The sequence below is a fragment of the Hippocampus guttulatus genome, chromosome 11 (assembly GCF_054856545.1).
Source record: "Hippocampus guttulatus isolate MCC_2025c chromosome 11, RoL_Hgut_1.0, whole genome shotgun sequence".
Lineage (NCBI taxonomy): Eukaryota > Metazoa > Chordata > Actinopteri > Syngnathiformes > Syngnathidae > Hippocampus > Hippocampus guttulatus.
Window position 1 is genome coordinate 18,826,952 of NC_141271.1, and position 20,612 is coordinate 18,847,563.

The 20,612-nt window shown below is 43.2% G+C and overlaps 1 protein-coding gene across 1 annotated transcript in view; it reads right to left on the reverse strand.

Annotated features, from left to right (window-relative positions):
* The window catches only part of myo10l3 (myosin X, like 3), a 52,893-nt gene that overhangs the window by 23,227 nt on the left and 9,054 nt on the right, over nt 1-20,612 (reverse strand). Inside the window, exons 3-16 of the mRNA XM_086123381.1 lie at nt 14,436-14,594; nt 13,133-13,320; nt 12,903-13,037; nt 11,909-12,033; nt 11,731-11,744; nt 11,543-11,627; nt 11,158-11,264; nt 9,938-10,067; nt 9,178-9,296; nt 5,683-5,829; nt 4,875-4,975; nt 4,673-4,739; nt 3,751-3,843; nt 2,281-2,349 (exon numbers count right to left, since the gene is read on the reverse strand). Coding sequence (XP_085979507.1) covers nt 2,281-2,349; nt 3,751-3,843; nt 4,673-4,739; nt 4,875-4,975; nt 5,683-5,829; nt 9,178-9,296; nt 9,938-10,067; nt 11,158-11,264; nt 11,543-11,627; nt 11,731-11,744; nt 11,909-12,033; nt 12,903-13,037; nt 13,133-13,320; nt 14,436-14,594 — 1,539 coding nt within the window. The remainder of the gene's footprint in view (nt 1-2,280; nt 2,350-3,750; nt 3,844-4,672; nt 4,740-4,874; nt 4,976-5,682; nt 5,830-9,177; nt 9,297-9,937; nt 10,068-11,157; nt 11,265-11,542; nt 11,628-11,730; nt 11,745-11,908; nt 12,034-12,902; nt 13,038-13,132; nt 13,321-14,435; nt 14,595-20,612) is intronic.

Below are 20,612 nucleotides of genomic sequence, written 5' to 3' on the forward strand. Positions count from 1 at the left end.
AGTGCTACCTTGGCTTACAAGCAGCTCATCTTGCAAGGTTTTTGAATTAAGAGCCAGAGCTTGGTAGATTTTTATTTTTTGCTTTGTTGCGAGTCAATCTTCAGATAAGCCACTGCTCAAGTCGAGAGAAAATTAAACTCAATGTTTTGCGCTCAGGCCAAGCAATGCTATTTTGTGGTATCTTGGTGCCAAGGAACTATTTTTCAGTGAGTTGGACAGCTCCATTGCTCCCACCACCTGCAACATTCATTTTAATGACGTTATGATACATGTTTTATTTCCCGCTTGTTTTTTTTTGGGGGGGGGGGTTGCATTTCTAGTCGGTTATACCTTTATGATCCAGCGCAAGTATGTGCAGGTGTCGCTAATAAAGTAACAGTACAGTCTATATAGTGCAAGCTTGTGAATTCCTGCTTCAGCCACATTGTCTACAAAGACACACAAAGGGGAGCAGCCCGTGTGTGTGTGTGTGTTAATGCAGTCACATGTTGAGTTTAGTCGGGCCTTAGCAACGCAGCATTCCACTGCCGCGAGCTCCCGGAACCACAGTCATGTATCAAGATGAAAATAAAGATGATTATTTCAACACACAATCTACACCGTACGCATACGTTCACAAAAAAAAAACACTTGAGAACGAGAGGGCGGGCGGGCGTGCATGCGTGTGTGTGTGTGTGTGTGCGCGCGTGTGGGAGCGGCGCAAACAAATGACAAGTCTACAATCCCTCCATTCGCCAGCTTGGCTCGAGGGGAAGCCATGAGACCCATGCCGATGCTCCGTCATTCAGAATTCACAGAGGACTCCCCTGTGTGTGTGTGTGTGTGTGTGTGTGTGTGTGTGTGTGTGTGTGTGTGTGTGTCTTTAAGGTTCAATCAATTTAATTACACACAGATTGACAATTACACACAGATTGACAACAAAATCCGGCAAGTAGGCAGATGATTTGATAGCTAGCAAGCTAGCTAGCCAGACAGATAGACAGACAGATCTAAAGCAATAAAGTACATAATGAAAAAAACAAACAAACTAATCACATTAAATAAAGCTCGTGTTTTTTTTCTAGTTGTAGGAGTATGAGGAATATTTATAACAGATTTTTTTTTTTTGTTTGCGAAATGGAAAGTATAACATTTTTGACAATTATCGATCCATCTGAGGATGGAATGACGTGTTATAATTTGCCCAATATATCCAGGATATAAAATATATGTTTATATGCATAACATTGTAGGATTCACTCTGTCTGAGTCTTTTGATTTGTGTAAAAATTCCACCTCAGGGTAAGGCAGAAGGCAAATAATTCAATTAGATGGGGGGGATGCAGTCATTTCCTCAAGTGACAAGACAGCGATCTACTAACACAAACAGTGAAGCAGCCCAGAGTGGAACACAGAACGGCTGGAAATGGGTGGAGGGAAGGGGCTATCCTCAGTGGATGAAGTCATTAGCATAAGCATCCGTGCGAGACTTACGGCTGTGCTACCTCGCCGGCGCACACACCGAGGTGCTTCGCAGGGCCGCGACACCACAGTGTCTTCTCGCTTGTGTCCTACTTGGCCCTTATCTGTGCAATAAAGATGGAAAAATTCTGCGACCTGAAAGAACACCTCGCGCTTGCTAGCTTCACGTTACAGTTAGCTTTGTTGTGCTAATATAGTCAATCCATTAGCTTATGTGTTTTAGCTAGCTGGGTGCTGGTCACGTGGGTAATAAGCTACCGTGTTTTTTGTTTGGCTCGTTTTCTAGTTAAGGATAATTCTATTTTCCAATCATGTTTAAACTTAATGGGACTCCATTTACCATTGGGACAACCAGGTAACACTTCCACAACTTGGCGAAACAGGGAAACCTTGCCCTTGTACTGGGCCCACCACAACAATGGGCTCTTCATGGCGACAATTTACTGTACGTTCTTTGCAAATGTTCATAAACCTCATTGCGTGCAGTGCAGTAATTCCCCACGCTGCGTCTACTTTGGTAGCGCAGGCTCCAAAGTTTTTTTTCCCCCCCCTCCTTAACCATTTCCCCCTCACTTAACAAAGTTGTGCATTCAAGGAATAGAAAATGACTTAAATCAATTCAGGTAATGAACTAATTTCATTCGGCGCACTGATCTGATCTGTTCCTACAAGTGCACTGCTTCCTCTTCAAGACAAAAAAAATAGATAATGTGATCAGCAGCTAGTTGATGTCACGCTCTAAACGTCATTGTGGTGTGTTAAAAAAATAAAATTGACTGTCGACAACCGTGAGGGCATGTGTGTGCGTGGGTCGGTTACCTCTCCAGCGTAGTGCTTGATGCCAAATTGATGGTCGGTCACTCGGGGCTTCACGTAATATGGGTTTGCCTGACAAGAGAATAAATTTAAAAAAAAAAAAAAAGAGAGAGAGAGAGAGAGTTCCGTAATATTATTTAATGTAAGATGAAGTGAGTTTCACGATGAAAAAAAAAAAAAGATCCCCATTCAAACAGTGCTGGAGAAATGACATCATAAAATAAATGTTCAATAAATATTCCAGTTACAATTTGTCAATGAGCAGAAACAGTTGTAATAAAAGGTCGACACTGCCTTGTTCAAGGTTTTTGTGGCATGAAAAAAGAAAGGAAGATAAATCAGTTGCAAAACTTTTTCCTCCGTTAATGTGACCGAGAGCACAACAGCGCTCATTATTAAATAAAACACGAAAGCTAAGCATTTCCCAGGCTTTTTTTTTTATGTGCTGCAATCAAATTTCACGCAGTTACTTTTTCCGGTTATCTAGAAACTGAACTTTTGCCTTCAAGGGGACATATTCTGGAATACAGACTTTTATTATGTCTCTGGGGGGCCTTGTCAATCATCAAGTGAGAAATTAAACAGCTTTCTATTCCTGAAAATGCGTCTTGTCGGCGAGCTTTTCTGAATGGTGCTGAATTGTGACATCGCGATTGGACATATTCACATACATATTCACGTGCACAGCTCCGCCCGCACACAAGTTTCTCTGCGTATGATTTGGCACCCATGCAGAGGCCAGAGTCCAGCCGTCGGATGACATAACCAGACTGCCACCACAAAAGCCAGAAGGTAAGCAGAGATGCGGCGATAACGAATGATGTTCTCAATGTTTGCTCCAGAAAAATGGCACATACTTCAGCAAGCACGCATTTGCGACTCTAATTGATAAGTGTATTCCGGCAGCTTGGTGATGAAGTGCTGCGGCCGCGAATGAAAACGCAAAACAAAACTTTATGGTCGCTTTGGTTTCACGATGTACTCAACTCACTTCAAATTGCTTCTTCCCTTAAGCCAAGACAAGATTCACACCATAACATTCTTCGGACTGCTTGTTTAGTTTGAAACGTAAACACCAGCCTGATCAATTACAGAGATGAAACATTTGATACAGGGCGGGGGGAGGGTGGGGGTGTGTGAATCAAATTGAATATGATTTATTTCTGTATGTAAAAGAGCCATAGATTAGGCACTTCTTATTTTGTGGCTCTACCTGTTCCGTCTTTTTTTTTTTTTTTTTTTGCGCGCAAAGCTCATCAAACTCAGAGAAAGGCTGCTCACATTTCGGCATTGTTGCTTTCGCATGCGAGAGTGAGATGAACATGCTCTCATGCACCGCATTGGCGATTTTACACTCCCGAGGTCCCCCCAGATCATTTTACGTACTTGCTGTTGCGCATTTGTTCGCGTCCGCTAAAGCGTGAAAGATATGGAGGTGTGTGTGTGTGTGTACGTGCTCGCACGCCGACTCACGGCGTGTCGGCTGTGCAGTTTCTCCAGGAGGGTGTAGTCGGTGCCTTTGGGGAAACGGCTCTCCTCGTTGATAAGAGCCAACATGCCCAGTTTCTAAAAGACAAGTACAGAAGAGAAGGTGAAAGGCACGCTGCTGGTCTGTGTACAGCGCGTCACCATGCCAACCGCGACAAACATCAGCCTTTCTTACGACAACACACGCATGTTGCCCACCCAACATGTGAGCCGCTGAGAGCGGGGGCGGGCTAACTTCATTTTTGATACGCATTCGTTAAGTGCGGACACAAATAGAGAAAAGGCTTAGCTTTCAGGTGAAGACTGATCGAAATCCCTTTCGTGTGATCGAACCCTTTTGGACCCTTAAAATGCATCCGTTTCAAAAACAGTCACGATGCATCGGCAGGGAAAAAAAATAAAATTCTGTTACGGTTGTTACATTTCGAGTCCACGAGGTACATGCGACAATTTACAACTGTACTGAAACTTGTGCTACGACTACGACAGTCACTTTCGAAACTAAAACCGGAAATTCAAATGTTTCTATTTAAAATACGATAGAAACATGTTTAATTAATGAACTCCGCAATGGCCGAGTTGCGTATATTCCGCACTATAAGGCGCAGCTAAAAGCATTCAATTTTCTCAAAAGCCGACCGTGCACCTAATCCGATGCGCCCGATTTCTTGGACGTAGCATTTTAAACGTTCTGTACAGCGTTTTGTTCCAGCTGCAGCCGGCTGTGAAAGCTCCATTTAAAATAAAGCTGAATTGTATTGTATTCCCTTTAAATTTCTGACTGCAGATAAATGCAATGGCTGGCCTACTGAAAGGATTCGATCCTCTATTACCTGCCTACATTTTTGGTTTCGAATGATATTACACCCAGGACGTCCCAGGTCGTTAAGGTCAAAAGGTCAAATACCTTCTCGATGAGATCCAGACACTCAGCGTTGTCCATCCAGTCAATGGCCTCCCACTGGATGCCCTCCCTGCAAGGGCAAAGGCGCACAAAGAAGCAGAAATAAACACGCAGAGAAAGCGAACGGCATCATTGAGCTGTAGTTCCACTCTTGCCGAAGAAAACAAACTGCTTGTGACGGTGGAGGGAATTCGAGTCAGGTGACCTGTTGTATTCCAGCTGCTCCAGCGAGAAGATGTGCTTGTTGAAATACTCCTGGAGCTTCTCGTTGGCGTAGTTGATGTTGAACTGCTCAAAGCGGTTGACCTGCGTGGTGGAAGAACGGCAGGGCTGCTCTTGAATATCGAGGAATAGTATGGGAAAATTTATGACAATCAAATTGAGGAAAAAAAAAAAAAAGATAAACTTGTGAGAATAAATGCTTTTTTTTTTTACGGTCGTGCAGTGATATCATAAAATTTAACATGGGATTTTTTTTTTTTATTTAATCGGAACAGAAATGACATTCCATATAAACCAACACACTTTTTCTTGCGATATCTTTTTACGTCACACTAATTGTTAATTTTGTAAATGCAGATTACTTGTTCCTCATATTCTACTGTAACGTTTTTCATATCAGAAACAAATTTGTCATACATCAACAAGAAAAGTCTTGTTGATGTATGACAAATTTGTATGCAACCCAGAAAACTGCTGGGTTACGTAAAACATCCGTATTTTTTGGACTTTCCTGAGTAAAAGTCGCATTTTGGGAGGAAATGCATTTTACATACATTACAAGCTGACCAAGAGCAGCCGAGACGCGCACCCTAAGTCCGTAATCGTGGGTGCGTTCAGAAATGCATACATACAGAACACATTAGGACTATTTGGGTTTCTTTTTGTAGTTTTCAACTTGATACTCATCATTTTATATCTGTTATTGAATCCTCATCTTGATTAGTTTTTTTTCCCCTCTCCTATGTCAGTGCGGCCCTAATCCCCCCCCCCCCCCCTTTTGCATTGATCACCTCAAAGTTCTCAAATCCAAAGATGTCCAGGATGCCGATGCACTTGAAGTTGTCTTTGCCCTTAATCTTTTGGTTGATCTTCAAAATGATCCAAGAGAAACACTGCGAGTACAGCGCCATGGCCACCGAGTCCCGGGAGTCCACGGCCTGCGGCAAAAAGGCATGACGCAACGTAAGGTGAGCACCGGGTTACCTCGGGTTACCCGAGGTGAGGCGAGGTTGGCCGTTCGGCTGAAGCTTTGTTGTGTGTTGCGCGTTGCGCTCGCTGCGCGGGGCACTATTGTCTGTTTTCACAACAGGCCACGGTGTTTAGTACCTCCATTTCCACAGTGAGAGTACACGTTCTTGAAGCGTGAAAAAATACAAATAAAAAAATTAAAATGCTGACTCATTGCCGACTTATCTTTACGGAAAATAAAATAACCTGCAGGACTTCGTATATGTACTAGCGTCGATGCAGAAAACAGAAAGAGGAAAGCAGGGGCCAGCAAGCATTTACTGTACATAATCACGAGTAAAGTAAGTGGAACGGTAATGTTTGTTGCGGTAAGACCCCCCCCCCGCCCCCCACACACGACTCATTAATTACAAAGGAGCTGGCCCATGCGTCCGTTTTAAACACCAAATGGGGCCCGTGAGCACAAAGGTTTGCCCACCCCTGGTATAAACGCACTGCATGTTATTTCTGAGCCCAAAATAAAGCGGTAGCGACAATAGCTCCCGCCATCCATCATGCCCCGTCACCTCCGGCCACTGAAAAGAAAGCCGGTGGCTCCAGGATCTCCGTCACAGGGGCGAGAAGAGAAGAATGGCTGTTTGTCCTGTACGAGGGGCGGAGGAGGGGCCTCGGTTCACGGAATTGAGTGTGTGGGGGGGAGGGGGGTAGCCCACTTCGGGAGCTCGTAGGTTGGAAGAGCCCCGCTTACTGGGAGAAGGAGCCTTTCTTACTGGGTCCGGCAGTGGAAGAATGCTCCCTATTTAGTGAGGAGCTGCTTCAAAGGGCAGACAGAACAAGCAAGACAGAACAAGCGCACAGTGCAGCGTCTTTGTTCCATTTGTCAAACGAGCTCTTTTTCTGGTCCGAATAAAACGATTCCTTCACGTGTTGACTGGAATAAGAAGAGGGAGCGTGGGGGAGGGGGAGGGGACGGTGGGATGCGTCACAAAGGTCGAAGACCCCAAATGTCATAAAACCACAATTCGAGTCACACATTCGATGCGTTTGCATGTTAAAAGTTCGCTCTTAATAGGAACACTGTGGTGCCTTGAAAAATGAGTTGTTTGACGACGCTTGGAAGTCCAAATTTATAAGAGCAAAGAATAGTGTGATAAGATTTGACTTTATAAAAACAGATAGTGCTAATATGATGAAATAGAATTGAAATCATTAAACAGTGCGCATCATGAGTAATTCCTTGCGGCTCTTTCTGGTGTGTGCGATTTGGCCACTAGGGGCAGTATAATATGTAGTCACTCAGAAGAACGCCGACTGTAAGTGGCTCAGTCAATTGCAGTAATGGCAGTAATTCTTTGCAGAGGATAAAGAATGTATGCCAGTGAGTGTAGTCACGTCGTCAAATATGCTTCATAAAACCAGATATTCCTTTATATTTGCTTCCATCATGTTTTTATATTCACAAAACAGTGCTAGTTTGCTTCACATAAAAGTGCACCAAAAAAAAATTGTGGTGGAGTTTAGGGGAGCTGGATTTGATGCAAGCCATTTTCCCAAACTTTATTTACTAATCAAAACTTTGGCGAATTAAATTTATTTGTTTAAGCTTTCCTTAAACCTTATTTAACTTTACCCAACTTAAAACCATCAAAACGATCAAAACTAAAATTAAAAACAAAAATTCTCTCCATTTGTCATGAATCTATATATAGATACTGTCGATCACTTTTGGTCTTTTGGGCAGTTAAGAACGGCAACAGTAAAACCCCCGAAGACATTAATCTCAATTACATGATTTCCTAATGGAAAATGCCTCCTACGGGGTCTCGCCCGGTATCCTGGAATGAATTGTTTTCAACCTTTAAAGTTCTGCCCTGTAGTACATTACAATTATTACAATACGATGATGACTTATGATTAACCTTCATTAATCATAAGCGGAGACATTGATGCAGAATGCCAGGCATACGGCGAGTGGATTATTACCGTGTCTGCCACCACAGGAGAAGTCTCCAACTTCACCCCCTCCCACCCCACAACCCCCTCCCCCAATCATGAGCTCCATTGTACTTTTGACTCAGATCACTATCGCCACGGCTTCATTGTGCCGAGAATCTGGCAGACAAAAAGCAGGAAATGGTCGGGAGTCACGCAAGCCATGTGGAGGGGGGAATGTGTGTGTGTGTGTGTGTGTGTGTGTGTGTGTGTGTGTGTGTGTGAGAGAGAGAGAAGTGTGTCATTGAGGTAAAGGGGGGTGGTGGGAGGGTGACAAGCTAGCGTAAGTCTCACCACACACAAAGTGATGCAGATGAAAGCGACTTTTTAAAAAGACATATAATTCAAAATTCTTTTTTTGCTTTAATTCAATGGACATTGCACTGCTCCTTCTGGTGTGAGCCTTCTTGGTAAGTTTAAATAATACTAATCGTTCTATACAGAGGATAAAGAATATATGCCTGTGAATATTGTAACTTATTATCTGCCTAATTTATGTGTTCTCAAATATCTAACAGTGACACATGCACGACAAACCACGACAGTGAAATGTGAAATCCGTGATAAAGAAATACCCTCCGTAGACATGATTTTATAGCATTTACGCACTTGTCTTGCTTTTACCGTTATTTAATGCACTTTTACATAATACAACCACATTTTTAAAAATATATTTCGAGAGTGCAAGTGCACCGAATAAGACAAAAATATTGTACAGCGTAAAAGTGAACCGATCCCGCTATGTGCTTACAGTAAACAATTCCAGGTTTTTTTTGTTTCCCAAAATTGGCAAAATGAAATCCTCATCTCACAATATGCGGTACATCAATAATCATACCCAAAGATGTACATTTTAAAATAAACCTAGAGCCATTGCACTCGGTAGGTGTATAAAACAGGATGTAAGAGGATTTCGTAATCTCTTTCTAAACTCTTCAGCAAAAATTAGGCAGATCTAAAAATACTTTTTATAAGCCGCTACATATGTATGAATAACTTGCTTTGCGCTTCTCTTGCACTCTTCTTCTTCACAATTATAGTTAAACACATAAGTGTGCTGTCATCTAGTGGTCAAAGGCGGAATTACACCCAAAACAACTACGGAATTGGTATTTTTACTGGAGAACTTTTTTTTTTTAAACCTGCAAAATAGTTGTAGTTGCAGAACCCCACACACCGCCCAACAGTTCAGTTGCATCAGTCGGTCTGTAACCTGAAGTCGAGACAGAAGCGACGTGTGAATAATGTGGATGATCGAGCACAGTCAAATATGGGTGGCGAGGTGGGGAATGATTCTGTGGTGATCTGTGTTTCTATGTTTTTACCTGCTCCACAGTGAGCGGGGAGCAGATCTCCTCTCCACGGAGGATCATGGAGCGCTGGGTCAACACCTCAGACAGCTGGAAGGAGTCCAACCCAAGCAGCTCACTCACGTTACTGACCACTGAAAGCACAGACGCACATATACAGTACATATATTAATACTTAAAACAAAAACAAAAAAACTGTGTGGTGCCTTGCCTTGTTTGATTGGCTCTGTGGCCAGTCGAGTCAACCAGGTCACCCACTTATCGAGGTGTACTTGAGCCCGACCAATTCTGCCGAGCAAACGTTGGGCGTGACCAAAGCGAATTTGTGAATGTTATTATTAGCAGAGAAGTTTTTTGTTTTTTTGGATGAAGACTGTGAATCTATTTAAGCAGTTGGTAACCTGGATGTTTGGAAAAGAGGTCGGACAGGGAACAAAAGGGAATGGCGCTCATGTTTCAGCCTGTTCGGGACTGTTGCTGCCATGTCAATCAAACTCAGGAGCAGGAGGCAGATGAATCGAAATGACTGGTATCAAGTTGTGAAATTAAATTCCTGAACCCTCTGGGCTCTTTGCTGGCCTTTTGTGTCAGCCTTGAACCATTTTAGGAAACCTATCCCCCGTTATTCACTGAAAATGTCTTTAATACCATCAAGTCCCATGAATAGCACGCATCTTTCACATTTTTGGACAATGGGATACCATCGTTTACTCGATGTGGATACAGCTTATCTCATTTGGCGCCTTGTGAGCACTCCTACTGTTTCCCCCCTTACCTCCTTTGGACGTGATTTGAGCTCCTCCCGCTGTCATAAATTCAATGTTTCCCATCTGGAGGACAGCGGAGAGCAGCTTGAACACATCTCGGATCTCCTCCTCGCTGAACTCCATCACCTGCAGCGCTGCCTGTGTCCCAACACGCAAGGGCCATTACATGCTTCGATACAATCAAAAGTGTTGCAGAATATCAGACACCTTTTAACCTAATAATAATAATAATAATAATAGATTTTATTTATAAGCGCCTTTCAAGACACCCAAGGACACTTTACAATAACAAAAAACACAAAACAATACGGGTTGAGCAGCGGCAGCCAAAACGCGCCAGCGTTCACTCAACCCAAAAGTCAGAAACAAGGGAGGGACAGGGGGAGAAAAAAAACCCCACGCTCGAACTACCCTCATTTGAGGATAATTTGAGTGAGGCAAAAAACTCCTGCACAAGCATATGACAGTTACAACAGGTCACAAGACATAAACAATGAAGACGGTGAAACAAGGGAATGTATGAGGGAGGGGGTGATGGATAACCAGGTTTTCACTGAAAAGCATGCCCACTCCACATTTTATGCTTGCCTTAAAATGCCACCAGATGGGGCCAAAAATCTGTCTAATACAAAAGGAGTGCTTTGGCACACTCATGTGGCATCTCAGTGCAAAGGAACTATGTTGAGGTCAGGGGAGGAGCTTCTAAGAGGCAGTCCAAAGTAGGGGAGAATATAAAAGTCGAGCTTTGGAATAATTTTGAGATCTGTAATATTTGTAAGATTGACATAACCACCACCCCCCCTCTAAAATTAGAAAATTAAAATGCATGTACAGTATACGTCATTTTTAAAAATATATATTTTTGTGCATGCAAATACTTTTTGTTTTTCTACTTTCTTCCTTTCAAAATGTTGCTGCTGTAAATTGTGAATTTCTCCATTGTGAGACAAATAAAGGTTTTCTTATCTTATCTTATTTACTTCATGAAGTGATTGGCTGAATTATTTACTAAAAGTAATTAAATTAAATTTGTCATTGATTTTTTTTTTAAATGAAATGTGGTTCATTCTATAATTGGTGAATGAATTATAGTGAATCATTAAATATGGTTCTGCTCCTGATTTTATTTTTTTAACCTGCCTTGGTTCATGTGTGTATTTTTTCATATCAAACTCTGCGTAGTCAAGTAGCCAAAGGTTGTAGTGCCCCCCAGTGGTGGGATACTGACCATGACGCTGTCATAAAGCTGCTTGTCATCCAGGCTGCTGTCCTGCAAGCAGCCTGACTGGCTGAGGTAGTGGTAGGACTCGGGACCCTCGGACAGCAAGTACATGTCTGCGACAAAAGACATACAAATGAACTCTTTGTTGATTTCAAACCGAACACTTCACCAGACAACACAGAAATTCCAGCACATCTACCGGAAATATATTACAAAGTAGAAGAAACATTTTACGCGCTCGGCTCAAAAAGTGCAACTCATAATATTCAGATACGTTTAGTACAAAGCAAAATACGTATTTTCTGTCTTTCAAATAGCACTGTTTCCTTCCTTTACATTTCCATCAAGTTCTCATTTAACAGGCTCCTTTCAAAGTGCAAAAAGCTCCAACCTCTGTGATCTTTGTCGGCCCCTGCTAACAGCGCGTAAAAGATGTGGTAGTTTCGCTCTCCCGGATTTTGACGCACCACTCGGTTCTTAGGAAGTGAGAGCAGATGATGAGGATCACATGCCGGCATTTAATCGCATGTTCTTATCAGATATGTGAGTGAAGGAGGGAAGCTTTCAACACGGGCCTACCTTTTCCAGCAAATCTGATGGATGAAAGTCAGGAAGAAAAACACGCCGATGAAAAAGACACCTTAAGGGTTGTATGTAACCAGCAAATCCAGAATCATAAGCAATTGATGTCTTTTCAAAATCATTATGAGTTTGTATTCAAACTATAGATGTACAATATGACACCGTAGGAGGATACAATCGATGATGCAGCCTCCCTGGATGTTTCCGCTCTGGGAGAAGTGGAGCTGGATGAATTTTCCAAAGCGACTGGAGTTGTTGTTGTACACCGTCTTAGCGTTCCCAAACGCCTCCATGATGGGACTGATGGGACAAACCACAGCAAACGCGACTCTGAATGTATTGCAAGATGATAGTTTTGAATACAGGAAAAGCCCCATCGATCATGGGCGTTATCTTCCAGACCACCCCTGCAGGAAGTGAAATCGGCAATATGAAAACATCCCATTTAAAGACTCCCATGGCATGTTTTTAGAGCAGTACGGGCACTTTTTTTGGGGCTTAAGTTCTTAGAACCCACTTTAAAATTATTGTGAAACAGCAATCGCAACAGATATGCAATAATTATGCCCAAAGAGGTTCACTAAAAAATTTTTAACTACAGCCGATGTCTTCTGTTGGCGTAAAAAGCAGGATTATAGATGATTTCACGCAGAATTACTTTCAGCACTAACTCGGGAGATCTTGAAATACTGTTGGGTTGCCCTACTTGCTGCTTTCAGTCTCCTTCATTCAAGTTTACATTGCAAAACAAGAGTGGGCCTCCATCTCATGGCCAACATTGGAATTATATTCATCCCAAATTAACGTGGCCAAAACAAAACAGTTAAAATTGTACCAAAAATAAATAAAAAACTCAGCAAAATAGCGGGGACTGAAAACCTGGAACCCATAGTGGAGAGGTGCCATTAAATTAGGCTAAATTATGATTAACTCTCTGGAAATCCCGTGCAAAGCTTCCAATTTGCAGTCTTTTCCAAACTGCTTACAGCAGGTTTGTCAAACTCATTTTTGTCGCTTAGTGAAAGTTTCCTTCGGTGGGGCGTTATGGCGTGTTCAAATAATACTATTCCATTCATTTTAAAAAGGGGGTACTGCTAGCAAAGAATGTTTGCAACATCTCAGCAGTTTGTCGTTTCTATCATTTCCACCTCATTCTAAAACATTTGTACCTGCTTTGGATGAGCGCCTGCTCCACCCGAGTGGTCCTCTCCGATGGAGGCGTACCGGCCGAGTTCTGGCTCATCACTGAAAGGAACTTGAGCAGCAACTTGGTGCTCTCCGTCTTCCCGGCACCGCTCTCCCCGCTGACAACGTTCAGAGTCGGGACACATGAGCAACACTCGGCTCAGAGCAGAGTACAGTAATTCATGAATACGCAGCGCCGGTCACCAGTCATTACCTAATAAGCACACACTGGCTGTCGTGTCTCTTCCAAAGGCAGCGGTAGCACTCGTTGGCGATGGCAAATATATGAGGGGGCAGCTCCCCCATCTGGTGCTTGCTGTATAAATCCACTGAGGCGCCGTCATACAGTCCTGCAATCTGCTTGTAGGGATTTACAGCTGCCAGGATTGAACCTATGTTGGTCTGTAAAGGGAGAGGGGGCGGGGTGGGGGGGGGGGGTGAGTGAAAAGACACAGAGAGGAGACAAAAGCAATGAGGAAGAAACAACAACTTCTGGAAGAAAATATTTATTTTATGGGGCCTGACCGATCAATTGGCTGATATGAGACCTTTTGAAAATAGAATTTTTCAAACCAACTTTTTTTTTTTAGGTTCTTTGGCAGATCGTCTTTTCTTCACATGGACAAGTTATAAGATAGGCCCAAAAATAATGACATTTAAAAATACCCCCCTGGCCCCCAAAATAATTAAATAAATAAACAAAACCATTCTTGTAAAATTAAACAATTACTGTTGCCTGTAATGTACATATTTTTATTGAACTCAACTCAACTCAAATAAACTGTATTTATAGAGCACTTTCAAACAGCCATCGCGGCAGGAAGTGGCTGAGAGTGAGGGGAAAGCATATTCCTTACGATAAACGGGGGTTCACTGTAATAAACACCTTGTCAAACTTCCTTCACATCAGATTTCTTTTTTTTTTTTTTGCAGCTCTCATACTGGATTTTATGACAGCGGATTATGCGATTGAGGGTGGATTCCATGGCCTACTTTAAGTTCATTCACTAAAGCTGGCAATATTTCGCGCTTTCGGGTAAAGTACCTGGCAGATTGGATTTGTAGGTCAACATTCCAGGATATTGCACACAAAGCATACAATTTGTGCATTATTGTCTTCAACAGCGACATTCAGGAAGCAGGGCCCAGAATACAGTTGACCGTATTCAACTCCAAGTCTGTTTTGACGTGCAGAAACTGAAGCAGAGAACCATTAGCTCTCCCTTGAAGTGTACTGCATTATTAATAGACGCTAATAATGATAAAAGGATACCTAAATAGAAACTGCTAATGTGTGTATTCCCATTGTAGCATGGAAGCGACATGCATGCTGTTAGATTGTGTTTTGGAATAATTGTGATGGTCTCGATACCCGCAAGGTGACAATGGCGGGATTAGTCCAAGTAAATCTCCAGTGAAGGCGCAGGCGCCAAATGCAGGGCCCGCCGCTACGTCTAGACGACACCAGGGAACCCACAACGGGGCCTCCCCGTACGTGTTCCAACACGGTTCCTTACATAGATGTTGTCTCTCTGGTAGCGCAGAAAGAGGTTGTGCATGATGGCGGCTTCGTGCAGCTCCGCCAGCGTGGACATGTCCTCCACTCCGCGGACGCTGCTGTGGTGCATCGGGTACGCCGTGTCCTTGCTGAGCTCCGCCTTGGGCAGGTAGATCACCTGCGATCGGACAGGCACATCACGGCATTCCAGACGGTGAATGGAGATCTAGCTGTACATGTTGTCTGTATTTATTAGAGGAAACGACTACAAGGAACAAAAAAAAAAAAAAAAGAAGAAAAAAAACACAGGGAGAAGAAGCAAACTCAAAAGATTCCACCGCAGAATATCAAATTGTGTCTAATATGTTGTATTTTGGGTAAATGAAAGTGTAATGGACAAGAAGGTATGATAGGTAAGGGGCGAAGTGGGCGGCTGGGGGGGTCCCCCCCCCCCCCCCACCGCCCCCCCCCAAGGCATTACCAGCAGGTCCTCCGAGCCTATTCGGGTTACATCCCAGCAGGGAGCAGACCACTTGGCTTTAGATTAGAAGACTGCCAAGTCATCACAAACAGACACCGCGCTACCTGGGGGCTCCAAAAATCTGCTGAAGTTTGGTGGTGGGGTGGGGGGGGGGGTGTTTTAATGTCTGTCTACAAGTCAATTCGCTGCACCATTTGTGTTAAAATATCCGTAGCGTTATATAACTACGGCAACATTGTCGCTGTAGCTCCGTGAGCCCCTCTAGATGATTTTTGTGCCGTGTTCATGCTAAGTTAGCATATAATGTACGAACAACACGTGCAATTATCTTTGTTTTATGTTTAGTTTGACAAGGGAACGTTGACTCGGACTGTCAACAAACAACTTCAAGCAACACACTTTGGGCTTTTTTGAAGGAATTTCTTTGGAATCACTTGTGCATTGGCTTTGAGTTATTCTATGCAGAATGTTGCTGGAAAACGGGCGTGTGCGAAGGCAAAAGCACAAAAACAAAACGGTCATCTGAGAGGGTTACGATTTTGAGGACGACGACCTCAAGGGGGAAAGGAAGTGTGGTGAAGTCATCCACCCAGCAGATTTACAGGCAGCTGAGTGTCAATATTCAACCCCCCCCACCCCTCCGTGTCGAAACTGACAAGTCAGTGTAAGAGCTTGTACCACATGAGTCACTGAGCATTCAGTGAGATCACTTACTTTGTGTGACTGATGCTATTATCAGTGCCTGGAAAATGGACTCTTCAAGAAGGAATCAGCCACTTCCCTCCAGTTCACAGGCACTGAAATTCTTTACATTCTTACGATTTGCACGGCGGGAGCAAAAAAATAAATAAATTGCAAAATTAAATCAAGCAAGCAACTGTGAGAGGATGTGATCAGGTTTCACTGTCAAAATAAATCAAATATATGAACCAAGTGAGGAATGTCCAGTCATGCCCGTTTACCGCAAGGTCCAATCGACTCCATCGTTTTGCCTTGATGTCTCTTTTCACTTCAAGCAACTTTTATTGTGGCTCGCCGGTGAACAATGTCGCGTTCGGATTTCACGGCGCAGGCCTCGGGGAGTTTTTCCGCAGCTAAACTCTTCAAAGACGGCCGCAGAAAAGCAAGCGGGAGTTCAGGTTTCACCGTCCTCTCTTTCTGCTTTGGTCATTCCTGGACAATAATTCACTGCCTTCGGAGCCTCGGTAGACCCTCTTAGATGATTAGCTCTGTTTGACTCCAGTTCGCAACCTCATTAGTGTTGACGAGATGAGTGATGTCATGATGATCAAACACACACGTGCGACATGTGATTAGAGGAAGACTCAATGCCGACCAAGGCTCATACGGCTTGATGGAGAGTTGTTTGAGCGTTTATTCGATATTTACTCTAGATGTAATTACACTGCCAACCACTAGATGGTGGCACATTTTTGTTTGACACTGCAAATTGGTTTAAAGAGTGGAAGTATTTCATCTCAGCCTAGTTTTTAATCTTCAGTAAAAACTTGTGTCAAATCCTTTTCAATCCTGCTTTTTATGCCTACAGACAGTGACAGCTATAGGTTCGTTTCATAAAGTAATCATGTGAAGATAAGGTTCTTCTTAGAACAATGGGAAGGGATGACGTGAGCTTTATTATTTTTCCACAGTGTTCCAGTCGTTTGAGGAAGAGAATTGAAAAGAATATCGCCCAAAACCAGTGCGGAGAGCTTTCATAAACTGCAACGGAGAGTGCAGGTGGTAGTATGCATGGTGTCAAGTATGCCAAAGTTGTCCTACTGGTGTGCAAAAACCTCAACTGGTACTTGAAACGCATGACACAGTCGTTCTAATAATATACCCTACTACACCTGTGTCAAACTCAAGGCCCGGGGGCCAGATCTGGCCCGCCACATCATTTTACGTGGCCCGCGAAAGCAAAGTAAAGATGACAACTTTCATGATGCTTGCTGAAATCTCTACCCAAATTTCAAATTCCTATTTGTAATAAATAATAGTGATACTATTTTCTTGTTACCAAACTCGTCGTTACAGTAACTTAAACAATAGATGAATAAACCGTTATTCTTGACTTCTTTGTATGGTTTCAGTCAGAACGGCCCTCCAAGGGAAACTGCAACTAAAATCTGGCCCGTGACATAAACGAGTTTGACACCCCTGCCCTGGTAATTCAACTTGTGTGTTTGAATTCTCTTACTTGCAAGGACAAAGAAAGTCAGACCGCAATGACCTTAAACCGAATATGAAGGGTATGGAATAAATGCTCACATGGCTTCCCATAGGAAGGTCTTCTTTTGTTTGCTGCTCAGCGAAACCACACCCTGCCTTGGCTGCTTTGTTCAGCCAGGCTGCGCTACATGAATATTCAGAAAAAGAGGTGGCGGGGGGGGGGGGGGTCACCCTCGCCGGTCGTGCACAGCGGGCATTCAAAAATCATCGCCCTTGTGATGCTTTTTGACAAATGTGTGCCGTGTGCGGCATTGGGTGCCGAAACGGTCAAAAAGATGTTGGGCGCTACGCAGAAGCTTTTGATTTTATACCAACTCCAGTTTGAGAGCATGATCCAAATCCAGCTGACGTATATCATCGATCCATCACGGATGCTTGCAAGAATGATTGCGCGAGAGTGCATTCCTATCTTACAGAAAGGCTCCGTTGACTTATAACAACGAGCGGCCATGGAGTGAACTATTTTTAATATCTGGATGAGACTGAATGTTGGCACCACAACACTTCCCTTGACTTCTTGAAGTCAAGGAAAAAACTATATGCGGAATACAGTACGGAGGCAACGTAAACACACTGGGGATCAACTGGCCCGAGAAGAAATTTCAGTGTCATTTGATCACGTTTTTTGGAGATTTTTCTGTGCACGAAGTTAATTCCACTTTTGGAACGTACTGAGGAAAGTGAGAACATTCGTGGGAAGGAACTCGCCTCCCAGGCAGTAATCTCACTCTGCCTACGTCCAATGTTTTGTCACGGTTAGTATTTTTTTTTTTTAATAATCACTTCTTTTACACTTGTCAAAATTTTACCTAAAGCATTTCTGATTAAAAAAATAAATGAATAAATACTTATGATGGACAAAACAGTTAAGCAACACTTATGTATGACATTTATCTTTTTTTTTGTATTATAGTGGTGCCATTAGATATTTTATCTTATTTTATTTTTCATAATAAAAATTGCACTCACAATTGTGCAGTGTGTAAAACAAAGTATTAACATTTGCTCTACACATTGCTGGCAAACATGGAAAATGAGAGCACAAAACACGACTGTGCCAAATGTTTAGTCCCTATTTTGTTCTTCTCTGTGGTACATTAATAAAATAAGATTCATCATCATCATTATCATCATCGTCATAAATTTGATGCCGTTACTTGCCTGAAATTGAACTAAATTCACCGTTGGTTGCCATTTTGGCCTTTCAGCACGCCTTTAGTAGGAACCGAAACATTTTTTTCCCCTTTTTAATAACGTGGATGTTCCAAGAACAAATCCATGTTCTTCATCGAAAAAAAAAATGTAATCCAAAATTCTCCAAAAACTACTTTTGTCTAAAACGATTGTAACTTTCATGTTAGTTGACAGGACCACTTCCTGCGTTCTCTTTGTGTGCGCCCGCTCAAAATAACAGACACACTGTTAATCCAGCTGGTGCCATCTGCCCACATTAAAAAACACACACACACACACACACACACACGGTCACACACAAACACACAGCACACGACCTCTTGGGTTTTTTTTGTGTGTACTCTCAACCGATCCCTCTCGTTCAGGTCTGAGACAATGACAAATGCTGATGTGCTGCTTAATGTGACAGCAGCCAAGTCAGGCTGTTAAAGCCCCCCCCCCCACCCCACCCCCCCCCCCCCCACACACACACACACCCTTGCAAGATGAGCACTTTAGGCACCGAGCAGCACCAGCCGACCGCCTGGTAATGGTATATCACCACCCTGAGGGCCGGTGGAGGGCGGGGGGGGGGGACGCTACATTTACCAAAACAAGCTCTGACTGACAAGGCACCTGTGTGTAAAAATGGCGGGGCCCCAAAACAGAACCTCGGACAGACATGTAATGAGCTCAAACGAGACGTTGAAATCAAAAGCCGGTTATCGCGTTCCTGTTGTTCTAGGTGATGTTTTTAGTATGTCATACACAATGAGGAAAATTACCCGTCCATCCATTTTGTGTATCGCTTATCCGGATCAGGGTTACAAGGCGCGGGCGCCGATCCCAACTAAAAATCCGAAAACTTCAAGCTTTGTCTTTTGGGGGAATTAATGGAAACAAGAGCAAGTAAATTCAATTTAGTGAGTCTGCTCACTCAGATGGCACGAATGGACGATGGAAAATGTAATTTTCTGGCTAATGGAGCAATCTTCTCAGTCTCAGCTTCAGACAAATAATCTGCATAAGACACGGGCGCCTTGAAATACGAATTGCCCGCTAACAGGGTTTTTCGAGATGAAGCGTGAACAGTCAGTCGGCCCGTTTAGTAAAAAAATTAATTTGTTAAAAATGGACATACGCTCCTGTATATCGTGGCAGCAGCAGTTCGGCAGGCAGCCGACAATTTTTTCCAAAAAAGGCCTGAAGCTGTTTATTGCCACTCCCAGGTTAATTTTACTGTCAAAGTAAACATAAAACAAAGAGAATGTCTTGTTTTGTATTTAAAACAAGCACATAGCTTTGCTTTGAGTCTGCTTTGCTGAATGCTAACAAACAACGCAAAACAATACAAAACTGAGGAGTGACGACCCCCATGTAGAACTGTATGTCAGTATTATAGTGCACGCAGCTTTGATGCAAAAATTGTAATCCAAATGGGCCCATCTTGTCTGACTTCTTCTCATCTGCGTTCCTCCATTTTGCTCCAAAGCACGCTGAATATTCTCTTTGAAATCTGCTGTAAGAACTGGATGTGGAAATGACGCTAAATGTCTTGATCCTGTGGACACAAATAGTCCTTGATACCTGTTGAGTTACTTCCTACATCACTGCCCAAAAACCTGTAGGTCACCGGACAACAAAGACGAGAGAAGCGAGAGAACACACACAATTCAAAGCTATTTTTCACACGTCTATCATCACTTCACTCTCTCCACGTCCAACCGCAGGGTGCAGGATTTCCTCCAGACGCAGACGTTCCACAGGCTCACAAAAGGTGTTGTTCGCAGGGCAGCCGCACACGAAACACACGTAGGTGAACTTCCTGCATGCACACCCACTTTCCGAAATACATGCTCGCGACGGGAGGCGTTAGCTTGCGTTCAGTGGGTCAACGCGAGTTAAGGATCTCATTCGTTTTGTCCGTCGATTAATAGATTTAAATGCGCAACACGAAACTCAAGATGAAGTGTTGAGTCACCTTTTCAACGCAGTACAAATCTATACAGGAATCTACAGCGCTTCTTATGACACATGACCCAGTTATGCTTTAGCTATGCGTTCATTGGCATCCACCTGTTCACACTGAGTGCCAAGATGAGTTGAATGTTATACTGTACGCCGGGTACAGATAGATTGTCACATTCTGTCGGTTTGACGCAACAGTAACCCCTGCTCATATCTGTCGACGGGAATCTTTGTATCGTTTGTATGTGTCGCTGCTCCATGTTTTTAACGTAGCAGTAGTTTATCACGACAGGAACACGGATGATCGTTCATGTTAGCTTGTCACATGACAGGTTTGCATTA